Genomic DNA, 14540 nt, shown 5'->3' with positions numbered 1-14540 from the left:
CACAAATATTTCAAGAATTTTTAATATGCAGCATTTATGTGTGCACACCCAAAGAACTCCTTAGAGTACCTCACGCTCCGCCCATTAAATGCGTCATTTTGCCTTTAGTTTTGCGGTCCTTTTTGCGGCCGCAGGATTAGTTATGCCGCGCGGCTGCCGTCGGACGTGCTGGCATGCACGGCTCAGGCTCCGGCTCAGAGTGCATTCCGTTGGTTAACAGAGGTTTCTTAAATCAAAGTCGGCCAGATCCTGGCTAGGCGGTGCTTAAAGCGACTTAACTGGAGGTAAGCTCTAGATTCAAGTGCTCCATGCCAGCTGGGAGAAGGTTTCTACCAGGTGAGCATATTGCTGGAGCTTCATATAATAGATAGCATACAAAGCAGATATCTGTTAGCTGGAATTTATTTGGGACTCCAGAAGTTGGGCAGTGGCAGACTTTCAAAGGCAAGCTATTGGGAAAATAGAACAGAATTTTGACAGGAGGAGAGGAGGAGAGTACACTTAGTGGAAATTGAAACCGATAAATCTATCGATTAATCAATCGGATTAATCAACTCGAAATATGATTAATCCGAAAGATGCTTTAAACTTTATGCAACCTCCCTTAAGTTCTCAATTATTGGAGCATAAGATTCTACTGCTCTATATTTGTATAAAAAAAAAGGAAAGAAAAGTGAGCTGGAAAATGTAATTTTCGCGTTAACCGCAGCTCGCGTTAAGTTCCAATTTTCATAGCACATGTTGTCAGACAATTGAGAATTTGCCAAAGTGAGCGACATTTGCATTTGGGGGCCAAGTACATCAATTGCACATGTTGTGGACAGCTGCACATGTAGCTGTATCTGTAGCTGTAAATGTATCTGTATCTGCACATGTATCTGTATCTGTGTCTGTAACTGTAGCTGTATCTGTCATGTAGATGGCTTTGTCTTGGCCCCTGCCACTGGCATGTGCCGCATGTGTCAAAATGTTTGCTCATCAAAATGCGAATTGAAGAATAGTGTAAATGCGGGCTTGAGAGAATGTTGAGAGAATTGTTTACCGCAGGGGCCGAGTAGAAGGGGCAAAATGCGGCCAAATGGGGTATAATGTGTTTGAGCAAATGTATGGGAGGCATCTACGATAATATAAGGCAGATATATATGTACTTATATGTATACTTAAGTAGGACAATCAACCAAGTTCGTCTCACTTCAAAGAAACAGACTTGAAAGTTTTAATATACATTTTTTCATATTATCGATAAATATCGATTTTGAGAAGAGCTGTCTTAAGCCTAACTCGAAGATTATAGCATTTATAATTACCAAACTGGGTTTGTAGGATCTCACATAGTATACACAGCTTACGAATACTTCACTTTCAGAAAAACCGCTAACCTTTCATTAATATTTAAAAAATAACTTATTTGAAAAGCTAGAGCCTGTCGCATTGGTATTTACACACATTTTATTAACATATTTAAACCCTGAAAGTTTCATAAAAATCGGACTGTAGGAACCGAAGTTATTCAAGAATATATTTGCTATAGAGTGCACACAGGGTTCAGGGTTCCTTCAGGTCAGGGTTCCCTCCAGTCGGGCAGACCCGACTAGGTAAGTTTTGTTTTTACTTTTGTGAAGGACATTCAGCATGTGTGTTATTGACAGGTTTAGCTAACTTAAGTGTCGGGCCGCGGGGACCTGATTTTGGATGGAGTTTTACAGAACAATCAAATGGTAGAGTAGATAGATAGATAGAACAGATAGCATATGGTATATAGATAAGATTGTTGTTGTGTTTATATACATAGCAATAATATTTACTTATACTTTACCTCATTGTAAATACGTTGTATATTAGTTGTAGTTGTTGTAGTAGTTGTAGTTAAGAGTAGTTTTTTATAGTAGTAGAAGGTTGTAGAAGATGTAAGTTGTTTTGTAGTTAGTATAGTTCCATATATGGTTTTTTTTTTAGTAGTAGTAGTAGAGAGTAGAGTACGAAAGTTGTAGTTTTTCATTGTTGTTGTTGTTGTTGTAGTAGTATTAGTAGAAGAGTTAGTAGTAGTTAGAGCAGAAGTAGAAGTAGAAGTAGAAGTAGAAGTAGTTATAGAAGCAGTTTGTTAAAAACAAAAAATCAAAGAGCATAAATCAAGTAACTCGCAAAGATACTAAATTTATTTGTATGCAAAAACAAATAATCGTATAGGTTGTAAATGTTTTCTTTTTAATAGCCAAAACTGAAAACGGAAAAAAACTTGGAAAAACTCAACGCAATGCTAACTATGCAAAACTTGTTTATAGTTCTTCAAATCTCGTAATCATAATTGTATATTGTACAGATGCTGGGAATAAGATGGAACAGAATTTTAGTTTTGCGACTAATTAAATTCAAATAAAACAAAATCAGAAACTCAAATGAAAATTTGTTGTATATTTTTTTTTTTGAGCGCATTTTCTATATAAGCTTCAAGTTAGTTTCAGCTTAAAGTTTTATTCAATTTGATTTTGACAGCAAAAGCTTCGTACGCAAAAGTTTGCTTATGCATATTTAAGGGTACTGAAAGCTCTTTCATATGTTTTTTTTTTTCTGGTGCAAACTTTTGCTGAGTTTGGTTTTGGAGCGGGGGAAAAGGGTGCAGCAAGAAAAATAACTATATTAAGTAAGAAATAATTATGAGTTCGTTAAGTAAAAACCAAAAGGCCATAAAGCCCAATCAGAGCATGTTTATATATATTTATAGATATATCATAATTTGAGTACGATTTGTACGAATTCTGATTTCAATTTGGAATTTCGCAAGAGTTCGAATTAAAAATGCGTGTGGTCATACAAAAGTTGATTAGGAAATGCAAAGAAACGAGATTATATATATTATATATAGTATTATATATTTTAGGTAAGTATTACCGCCTGCAGCATCTGTTTAGCGTGTGTCGTCGAAGGGGGGTTAGTAGAGGGGGGGGGGGGAGAGTAAAGGTAAAGTTTCCATTAATACGCCACTCAAAGTCTTTCTTTTGTTTGTATTATATAGAGAAAGTATAGTTAGTAGTTGGCTACTCTTTTATGATATATGCGATTCGTGAGAAAATGCGATTAAAGTGGATATATATCAGAGAGAGAGAGAGGGAGAGAGATTGAGAGAGAGAGTGAGCGAGAGAGAGAGAGAAAACAAGAGAGGTGTTTAAAAATGCATTATAGCTGATAGAAAGCAAGTTAAATAGTTGTGTGCGTGTTGGGCAAGGTATATTAAGTAGTATTGTTAAAGGATGTTTCAGTGTTGGAAAGTTGGAAAAATTATGTGGGAGTGAGGGAGAGAGAGAGACAAGTAGTAGTAGAACAAAGGCAAGGTATATTAAGTAGTATTGTTTCAGTGTTGGAAAATCTGAAGTAAAAAAGGATCGATAAATGCCTTGTATATATTTAGCTAACGTAAGTTATGCGTGTGTATTTCGAATGTTACAGTGTTGGAAAGCGTATCGATGAATACCCAATGTAGCTATCGATAACTAGCGTGTATATGTTGGAAAAGGTATTTAGGGTCTAACATTGTTCGAAAAGTAATATTGTTTAATGATGTTTCAGTCTTGGAAAGTTTGATGTAAAAAAGGATCGATAAATGCCTTGTGAATATTTACCCAACGTAAGTTAAGCGTGTGTTTCAGTGTTGGAAAGTTAAGCAAATCGATGAATGCTCAATCTAGCTATCGATAACTATCCTGTGTGTGTTGGAAAAGGCATATCAAGAGGGTTTCAGTGTTCAAAAAATGAATAATCGATGCAAGCATCGAATTTCCGTTTGCGCTTTACTTTATCGGCGTGACATTCTCGTTAATATCAGTGTAATAAAGAAGTAGCATTAACCAAAAAAATGAAAATAAGGGAAAGGAAGTAAGGACATAGCCGTATCGAGGGTAGGCAGGAAGATATTGTAATAGAAGAAATTGAATTGTGTATGTTCTTTCACATTCTTTATATTTTTGTGTTCTTTGTTGCTGGGCGTGGGCGTGGACTGTAGGGTGTTTTTGGGGCATTGTTGTATATTTTATTATTTGTTTTCTTCTTCTTCTTCATCTTTTTGTGTAAAGTGCATGAAAATTTCTAAGGATTGCTGTGCACTTGGGTATCGTTTTGAGGGCGTGTGAGAGTGTGAGTTTTGAGTTTTTTATTTAGCTGTTTTTGGTGTTTTTTTTTTTTTTTGGTGTTTGTCAAGCTCTTGTGTTTGGTTTGTGTTTTACAATGAGGTAAAGTTCGGCTGTGAATAGGTACTGAGGAGGAGCGTACAAATATGTACATATTATTTGATATGCTTGTCTGGTTAACGGGGCTCTTTAATGATTTGTGTGTGCACTTAAGCTTAAATTGAGTACAATCAAGTTATATAATATAAGAATACGTAGTTATCAAATGGCTTTATGGATGGGCAGGATTCTAGCTAATGGGAGCTAAATGATTTATGTGGAGCATGAGTTCGAAAGTAAGAAAGTGCAAAGTTAAATATTAAATATGATTTATGTTAGTTTTTGCTTCAATTAATTTCAATTTTGAACGAGTCTAAATTAAATTTCTAATCATTTCCGTTTCGTACATGCGTTTCGGCCAATCAATCAAAAATGTTCTGTTGCTCCATTCAAAACTGAAAGACAAGCTCAAATTATAAACACAATTTGTGCCGAATATGTAATAATGTTCGGTATGGTATTTGTCATAAACTTATTTATAAATATGTGTAGTTGCATAAAAACTTACGCACTTGGCGGAAATTCGGGCTAGTTTCACAAACAAAACGCTTACCTGTAAAAAAAGAACAAATAATATTCAATTAGAGGCAGAAATAAAGGAGTTTGACCTTATAATTCGCAACAAGTTAAAGCTGCGAAGGAGATAGAAGAGGAAAAGACTGTGGGATCTACGGAGAACAACATATATTGCATTAGAGTCAGAAATAAAAGAGTTTGAGCTTATAATTCGCAACAGGTTAAAGCTGCGAAAGAGGTTAAAGAGGAAAAGACTGTGAAGGCTATTAAGAACAACTTATATTGCATTAGAGTCAGAAATAAAAGAGTTTGAGCCTATAATTCGCAACAAGTTAAAGCTGCGAAGGAGATAGAAGAGGAAAAGACTGTAAAGGCTATTGAGAACAACTTATGTTGCATTAGAGTCAGAAAGAAAAGAGTTTGAGCCTATAATTCGCAACAAGTTAAAGCTGCGAAAGAGTTGGAAGAGGAAAAGACTGTGGGATCTACGGAGAACAACTTATATTGCATTAGAGTCAGAATTAAAAGAGTTTGAGCTTATAATTCGCAACAGGTTAAAGCTGCGAATGAGGTTAAAGAGGAAAAGACTGTGAAGGCTATTGAGAACAACTTATATTGCATTAGAGTCAGAAATAAAAGAGTTTGAGCCTATAATTCGCAACAAGTTAAGGTTGCGAAGGAGGTTACAGGGGGCAAGACTCGGAGCTTATTTAAATAGCCATAAAAAACAACACGCTTTGGCTTTAACATTGTTCTTAATATATATTGAAAAATAGTTTCTTTGCAAATACTTGCAAGTTAATTGTGCGCCATAATTCATTCGTTGACTGTCTGCACGTCTGAAACATTTATTACTGAACCCCTTCCCCCCATGCCGACAAATCCATATATATTATTATTCTCGCATAAGACGGGCAATAGTAATAAAGGCTAACACGACAGCAGGTCAAATAAATTTTCCGATTCAGAGCGGCGAGTCGACAATGGAAACGCATTAGCTGCCAACCCACACACACATACACACACGCACACACGCACACCCTCTGTTGAACCTTGTCTTCTCAGATTTGCAAGCTCCAAAGTAAAATTCCTAAACAATGTGCCATTTGCAGTCGAACTGTTTTCAGTTTTGCAGTTATTGGCCTGGCCTGGCCTGGCCTTGGCTAAAGTATTTTACGATTTGCTCTTTACTTTTATTACGCAATTGAAAATGCGTTAAAAAAAAGTCGATGTAACTGGCGTAGCAAGGCATTTCCGACGCCATAAAGAAAATATATCCTTGAGCAGGATAGAAGATCGAGTTTCAGATACTTTACAAACTAAAGAGGCGCAGCTGCATATCATAATCAGATTAATTTTTCTTAAATCTATTATTAGCGATTTCCGGTTTATGTTAAAGACAATAAAGACTAAAAGGCTACAGATACAATATTTGGCAAAATCGATAAATATCGATATTCATCTACCTTAAATCTGGTAGATTATAGGACTAGAGACACGGCCAAGAATAGGTTGTTTATTTCGTAGATTGTTGGGCTTAAAAACATCGATAAGTAACAATATTCAGCTTATCCAGAAGATTTAGACCTACAAAATCTGGTAAGATCAAGAATACTTTGTACATCTCAAAGAGCTGTAAGACCAAGAATATTTTCTTTGGGACTGTTTTTTGGCTTTATCTCAAGGAATATCGATCTAGAGAAATCCAAATTTGGTTATGAGTATGAGAAATTGTCCAGATATATAGATACATTTGCAGGCCAGCTTAAAGTTTCGATAACTTCCTTACTATCGGATTACAAGGATGCTTGTCGCATTGCTGCTTACAGGGTAACTCGTAGTCAGTCAACATTGACTCGAACACTTTTACTTGCTTTTTATGTGATTTTTCTCACATTTGTCGCAGTTTTATGTGCATTTTTGAGTGGCTGCCCAAAGAGATCGAATGGGTAGGGGGGGCCAAAGTATCTGCAGTTTTGTATCTGGGTAATTGGGAAACGTGTGCAGCACATTGCACGTATTTAATGTGGCATTATATTGTAATATATATCGATATATATATGGCATTACATTGTAATATATATATATATATCTGCAAAGTATTTCGATTTGATTTCTCAATTTTTATGCTCATGCTAATGGCATTTTCGTGTTTTTTTTCGGTCAGTCTATCAACTGGCAGACTTTGATGCCACAGCCAACCGCAGCGGACAGCTTGACAAGTGGCAAGTGGCAAGTGGCATGTGGCATGTGGCAAGTGGTTAGTGGCAAGTGCCTGTGGCAGCTGGGCGGTTGGGCGGTTTTCTAATGATTGAGCTGCCGCCAGCTGCCTGGCTGTAAGTGGTATTAGGGCTCTGTGTGGCAAGTCGTTGCTCGAGCTGCTGTAAATTTAGCATCAATCTACGCAATTAACTGTATCAATTTGTTAGAAGCACTTGACGACGCATTCGTGCAGAATTTCTGCGACTCGATAAGAGGACGCGGCTGGGGCACAGTTGGGGCCTTGAGGCAGCAGCTGTGCGAGCCACACCTAAAGATACTTTTATATATACATATATATAGATACATGCGCCTTTAGATACTAGCCACAGCTACATAGTGCCTATGTAAATGCTTGCCACTTTGCCACTTGCCACATGCCGCATGCCGCATGCTGCCGGCTGATAAGCGTTTTAAATAAAATATTCTAGCGCCACGTTTTTGAAAGCATTCAATGATTTTCCAAGCGATTGCACAGCCAACGATTAAACAATAACAACAACAACTACTAGCTGCGGTGGCGGGTGGGTAAATGGGGGGGGGGAGGTGTGTGCGGCAGCTAAAAGCGTTAGCCACTTTCATGTGTGGCAGTTACTTGAATTTTGCCTCCTTCTGCTGCGATGTGCAGCAGCTTGAAAATGAATTATGTATGTCTATCGATCGCGCATGCCAAAAATACATGCACGCAGACATGTGTGCATGTATACATATATGCATGTACACATGTGTGTGGCATATATGCATGAGCATAATCGCATAAGATACCCTCCAGGCGCTGGGAATGGGTGCATATTTTGCCAGTTTTAGCTGTTTTTTTCAAAAGTGCGCTTGCGGCTTTTATTTCGTAAAAAGTGCGAATGGTAGTTCGGAGTAAATAATACAACTTTCATTTGATAACTTTTAGTTAATTATTGTTACTAGCATATGTATGTATCTAATAAATGCAAGCTTATGCAATTTAACTGTCTTTGTAGTAGGAGAAAAAATTTGGTAATATCAAACTAAAACTAAGCACAAAAGTTGACTTTGATTTATAATTATTTAAGCTAAACAAATCATTTTTAATGCTGCTTTTGTCGACCTTTTAATTAATAAATTTTCATATTTGAATTATCTTCTTATTTTATAAAACTTACATTTGGGCTAGATTCAACAACAAAGTGATATATAAAAGGCCTAAATTTAAAAGCTTTTCTGATTTGGCTATTTTCCTTCATGTTTTCTATTAAAACAAATGCTGTTTCTATTTGAAAGTAAAAGTTATATATAGAAAAAGGCTCAAATATAAGCTACTTCAAGGTTTCCTATTTAGGATATTTAGTGTCAACTACTTTCTAGCCACTTTTTTCGATAGGAAAAGCTTCTTTTCCTTCTAAACAATCCACATTTTATTTACATTCAAATAAAATGTACATATAGAACATTTTTACAAAAGGTATGCATAGTAAAAGGACAAAATGCAGCAGTTTTTGGCCACTTTTCCGTTCGAACTAGCTTTAATTTTGCCTAGTTTTAGCTCTTTTTTGTCAAATTTTATCCATTACATCGAGCTTTTTTTTTTTTTTTTTGGGCTGTGCAACACTGGTTGCTCGCGACTTTGACTTACCTTTAACGGCACTTAATTGGTTTCCAACCATCTGTTTCGCAATGAAAGCCGCCATTTTGTTTTATTTTTTGTTGCTGCCGCTGTTGTTGTTGTTATTTTGTTGGTTTTTCGGTTGGCTCTGTGGGCGTGGCTGCTGCTATGGAAAAGTGCACTCGCACCCAACTCCGCAACTGCAAGAAAAGACAAGAGACAGAGAGAGAGAGAGAGAGAGAGAGAGAAAATTAAATTGTGCTCAACACAGGACAATGCCCAGGACAATATCCTGCAGCCGCCCCCCCAGCCCCAGCCCCGCCAATGGTTCTTAGCCAAACGCATAGGGTGCCCGCCAAGTTGGCCTGTCACCTGCGCCCCGGCCTGATACTTTAAGCCGATTAGCTTAAATGCCGCCGCCTGGCCGCCTCGACGACTGTCCAAGCGCACTTCTTGACAGTTTACAGCTGTGCGTGTGTCTGTGTGTGCCTGTGTGTGTGTGTGTGTGTGTGTGTGTGTGTGTGTGTGTGTGTGTGTATTTATATGCCAGAGATGAACGTGGGGCATATTTTCGACCACGAGCACGAAATATGTACTTAAAAACAGGCCGAGGCAACACAGCAACTGCTTTTTGGCCCAGCCCAACACAAGCCCCAAAAAGTATACTGCACTTATTTTTAATAACTTTCTATGCCCTATCAAGCTTAATGGCGGTATGTATGCAACAGGCAAGCTTCGCAAAGCATATATATATATATTCTAAAATAAATAAATAAATATATAGAAATATATATTCTTCATCAGCACGACGAACTGACTTGATCTGTTTATGTCCTTCTTCAAAAAATAATAAGACATATTTTTTTACTGAATCAATTAGTGAATTTTCAAAAAGTAAATTTAGAAAAAATTATTCAACGAAGAGGAATACCTTAAAGATTTTAAGAGCTAAATACACAAAACTTGGTTTTGTCTATGTATTAACTTTATTAACCGTGTATAGATTAAATTTATTTTACTTTGAAGCTGTGTTCTTCTATTTCCTAGATATATATTTATTGTAAGAAAAATCCCTTAACCTTGCAGTACGCATATTTTGGTATGCCATTGAAAATTACACTTCGATCGGACTTCAAATACCGAAGTTAAGCATGTTATTCTCATTGTGGGGCTAAGGCAAGAAAAGGAAGAAGAAGCTGATAGAGATTCATGTTAGCCCACATTCAATCTAGCCTTTTTTCATATTCAGGCAGAATCGAGTCCCGCGTGGGCTCGGGCCCATCTCTAGTTGGGGGGACACACATTTCTGGAATTACCAGGCAGTTGTTCCTCGTGGTACACATAATGTAATATTAGCTGAGGCCCCGCACAATAATGTCCTAATGAATGTGGGCGCAGAGAAAAATAAAAAAATGAAAGAACAAAAAAACGAGCAGAGAGTATAAGAACATTTTCAATTTTGTAAATTTAGCCAAGAGCGAGACGCGCCCCATTTCCATTTGCATTTTCCAGCGACGACGGCGGCGGCGGCTTTATAGCCCATGTATTAATATTTGCTCGAATTGGGCTAACGAACTTAAGCTGGGGCGTGGCCAAGGCGGGGGCGTGGTAGGGGCAAAAGCTGCAGCAAATTAAAACAACACCAGCTAAGCGAGCAGCCAAATTAGTTTGACATAAAAAGCATACGCCCGGCGGGCGGGCAGGAAGACGAACAGACAGCATGACAGACTGACAGACTGACAGACTGACAGTCGGACTGACAGATCGGCAGGATGTATAGGACAGGATGCGGTACGTTCCCTTTTCCCTCTCCCCTGGCCCTGCTGGCGTTTCCTGTGCCAAGCTAATGAATTAAGCTGCCGCTGCAAAGCATTTCAGGCGCCCTGCGGCCACGCGTCAGCAGAATTGTTTATTGGGCTAAGCCCACCCCCAAGCCAGTCCAGCTGCAAGCCATCCACAATAAAAAAAAAAAAAACGAAAATAGAAAAACACATTTTCCGTTTACCAAATTCACTTTAAGCATGCTCTATGCCGCATAGGCAAGGTGTTCTACGTGGAGAACGAGTTTTGATTTCTACCCTAAGAACTCTTTTATTATGATTCTCTCTTCAGATAATTCCGGCATATATCAGAATAGTAATGAATTCTGATGATGATAGAATCGGAAGATTCTTGAAATATCTTTTTGTTAGAGTGGGGATATCTAGTTCAATTTGCTTAATAAGTTCACTCGTTCATTTCCGTGATTTAGTTCACTTCATGAACGATGAATTCTGCTCAGCTATTCAGTCGGTCATGAACTATTCGCTTAGTTCAGTTATGCAGTCAAATCAAAAGTGAAATTAAAATGCCGCTATCTATTATGTTTATTAAGAACTGAACATCTCAAAAGAGTGTATCGTTCAGGAACGACTGAACTGCTGAGTTGCTGAGTTACAGCGTTCATGATCGACTGAATAGCTGAACGAGTGAACTAAATGACCGATTTAGTTCACTTATCACTGAATAAGTTCAGTAGTTCATTTTAATGACACGTTCAATCGAACTTGGTCTGAACTAAACGACACAACTCTACTTTTTGTTATGTAAACAAAATGTATCCCTATTTTTCTTACAAACTATATACTGGCATAAAAATAGAAATGTATAGATAATTCCTTGATAGATTTAGAACAAATCTACTTTCTGGCAGTTCTTGTAGGGTATTTAATAGTCGAGCAAGCTCGCACAGAGCTCACCTATTGACGGACATATATTATATTAGAAAAATTGATTCCATCATTAAAAAATCAAAACATTTTTCAAAAATAAGAAATGAAGAGAATATCGTCTACTTCTTGTTGGACATTTCTTGCAGGGTTGCTCTTGCAGGGTAATTGTTAGTCGAGCATTCTCGGCCCAGAGCCCAAGGTAGCTGTCAGTTAACGGGCTTAACGAAATTTAGTTAAATTTTTGAAGCGAAAGGCTGGCGAGAACATGGAATAACCGTAGGGTCCTTCTGCCAAGTCCAGCCAAGGCTTTTGGCCCGGACCTATAATATATGTAAATAAAAGGCGCAAATTTATGGGTTTCGTGTTTAGAATTTGATGGGCCAGCTGCTGTTTCAACGACTGCCGCTGCCGCTGCCGTCTCTCAAGGTGTGCCCCAACAAAAGCGAATTCCCATTTCTTTTGCGTCGTATCCAATTACCTTTCAAGTTGTTTTTGTGTGTGTGATATGAAATAAAAAAGAGCTAAAGCCAATAAACACGCAAATAAGCCAAGTTGAGTTGTGCTCGTTTCTATGGCGCCGCCAAAGGGTTCCTTTCACAAAGGATAGAGGGGTTGTGCGGGGTGGGGTTTGGGGCTGGTCAACACCTGCATTAAGTATACGCTGCGTAAGCCTGCTCAAATCCGACTGTCAAGTGGAAACCCTTTTTCCCAGCCTCGGCTACTTTTAAGTGCACACAAATCGATGGAGAAAACTAGCAAGGGTGTGCTCGACTCGAAGATACCTTAAACAAAAGTCGTGCGCTATAGGCAGCAGCTGTGCTTCCTCTTCCCTTTGTTCCATTCTATAAGAAATTAAATCCTGTTTTTAACTTCGGAGCTTAGAGTCCGATCTTTTTGAAATTTTCAGCGTTTTTTCTTACGAAAGACTCAACATTTGAAAACCTTTTCTTTTTTTCCAATTTTGGGCTAATAGAGGAGTATGTAGAGGAGGAATAGAGTTGGTATCAAAAAAGTTAAATATTTTTCATGTGTGTATCTTATACGTTTAGCTACATGGAAAGTTTTGTGTATTTAGCTCTTATCAAGTTATGCCTTAAAAAAACCTGTCACAAAATCGATATTTATCGATGTTATACAATTCTTGGGAGATATCGAGGAATATTTAAAGATGTACCTTATATATTCAGTTACATAGAAAGTTCTGTGCGCTGAGCTTCTATTATCTTCGAGTAAGCCCTAAAGAACCATGTCACAAAATCGATATTTATCGGTGTTATGGAATTCTTTGGAGATATCAAAGTTTATTGAGAGATGCATTTTGCTTATGTTAAAGTAGAATGTCTTTATTCAATGTCAAGTCTCCAGCTGCTTGTAGTTTCTAGTTCACACAGACGGAATTGATGTGATCGGCCATAGGCCGATATTTATCGATATTATGGAACTCTTTGGAGATATCGAGGAATATGTAGAGTCTTATACGTTACATAGAAAGTTTTGTGGGAGATATCGAGAAATATTTAAAGATGCGTTCTGCTTATGTTATAGAATAATATCTTTATTCCTGTCTCTAGCTCTTGCAAGTTTTCTATTGCACACAGAGGGGCACAGAGATGCCTCCCCCCCCCCCCCCTCTCCCGTGCCCGTTACATACATTTCCACACAAGCATTGTACCCCTTTTTTGCCCAGTTTCTCATGCAAAATCAAAACTTGTCATTAGGTGAATTGAGGTGGGGCTGAAGTCAGGTGTCTTGGGGCAACATGACGCGTGAAAATGCGCAAAGTTTATGCAAGCATTTGGCGAGTTTTAGAGAGTTGAAACCCGTTTGAAGCGCACTTGTCGCATACTTTCTGGCGACTTGCAGATACTTTTAGCTACTTTCAGATACTTTTAGCTACTTGCAGATACTTTTAGCTGGGCATCTGTGTGCACTCACTTACCTGCTGCTCGGTAAATATTCCGTTCAGATTTTTCTTTTGCCGTGCGTGTGTGCGTGTGTGTTTGTTGTGGCTGCAAACAGTTCTAGTTCTTGTTGTTCTTGTTGTTGTAGAAGAAGCAAAGTTTTTGAAAGTGGTTTGTGTTGTTGTTATTTAAAGAAATCCACAAAGAAGAGCGAGCATCAGACAGAAAGAGTTGCTGCAAAGTAAACACAGATAAAAGATGTGTAGAAACAAGAAATAACGTTTGCTTATATAAGTGCTTCAAATGTTGTTGCCAAGAAAGAGAAAGAGAAAGAGAAAGAGCTGCAGCTAGTCGATTAGATAAGGATTGATTTTAATGAGTGTGCCTTGAGGGTCACGCCAATCGACTGTGAACCCTGCCTAACACACAACAACCTATTGACATTGCGGCTAATTTGAGCGCAGAGCTGTGTGTGTGTGCGGTGTGTGTATGTGTGTGTTTTCTCTATTGTTTTTTCAATACACTTGCTAAGTGTATTTTCATTGTGTTATGAAATATGAGACGGGTTGGGATATATATAGGCTAAAAGCAACCGGGTCAAGCCATGTCTGACTGTTCGCCTTTCTTTCTGATTCTCAAAAAAAAGCTATAGCTTTGTACTTCAAATAAATCTTGGTAAAATTGTACTTGGTAAAATCTGGCAGCGGGCACATTTATAGGCGTATTCGTTATTTTCTAAATAGTTAAAAATGTTAAGTAAATACTTTTCTTATAATATTCAAGCGTCTTACAACACTTTAGTTTTATTTTACGGCTTTTTTCTTATGATTTGATCAGATTTTTTCTGGAATCTTTTATATTCTTTCAAGTTAAGTTGTTGATAACTATCAGAGAGTACATATATCGGATGTGCTTGGATCATATAACTTAACTTATAGATGAAACCCGATCAATATCGGACCATGATATCATAGGGTTAACATAGGAACAATCGATTAAAAGTTTAGATACTTTACGAATCGGACTACATTAATAAGTATATAGACAAGGCAACTGCTATCTAAATGCAGAGTATCTAAACTTCGTTGCCCCAAATATAACTGTTATATCTTGTTATTTTGAGCATGTGTGTGTGTGTGTGTGTTTGTGTGTGTTCATGTTTTGTTGTTTTTATCGATATTTCTTTATTAGGGTTTCTTTTATGCGAGCGTGCACGTAAGTGCCCATTACGAGGCTGGGGCGAGCGGAAGGGTGGGGGGTGCGGCGGGGAGGAGGGAGCATATAGGTGAACCACACACACACACAGACACACGCTCAATACTTTTACGTAACACACGCTGCTGCTGACTGTTTTAAT

The 14540-nt window shown here is 37.9% G+C and overlaps 1 protein-coding gene across 6 annotated transcripts in view; it reads right to left on the bottom strand.

Moving 5' to 3' along the window:
- LOC115763980 (complexin) overlaps positions 1-13315 on the bottom strand; it is a 33276-nt gene extending 19961 nt beyond the window's left edge. For 3 of the 6 annotated variants that reach the window (XM_030706789.1, XM_030706786.1, XM_030706785.1), the window contains exons 1-3: positions 13222-13315; positions 8602-8771; positions 2890-2901 (exon numbers count right to left, since the gene is read on the bottom strand). In XM_030706789.1, the coding sequence (XP_030562649.1) occupies positions 2890-2901; positions 8602-8656 (67 nt within the window). In that variant the 5' untranslated portion in view covers positions 8657-8771; positions 13222-13315. The remainder of the gene's footprint in view (positions 1-2889; positions 2902-8601; positions 8772-13221) is intronic. The other 3 variants (XM_030706790.1, XM_030706787.1, XM_030706788.1) reach the window with 1 other exon arrangement.
- Positions 13316-14540: the final 1225 nt, after the last annotated feature.

This window comes from Drosophila novamexicana, unplaced genomic scaffold (genome assembly GCF_003285875.2).
Source record: "Drosophila novamexicana strain 15010-1031.04,08,12 unplaced genomic scaffold, DnovRS2.1 tig00000817-arrow-arrow-pilon, whole genome shotgun sequence".
NCBI lineage: Eukaryota > Metazoa > Arthropoda > Insecta > Diptera > Drosophilidae > Drosophila > Drosophila novamexicana.
This window is presented reverse-complemented; position numbering and strand designations above follow the sequence as displayed.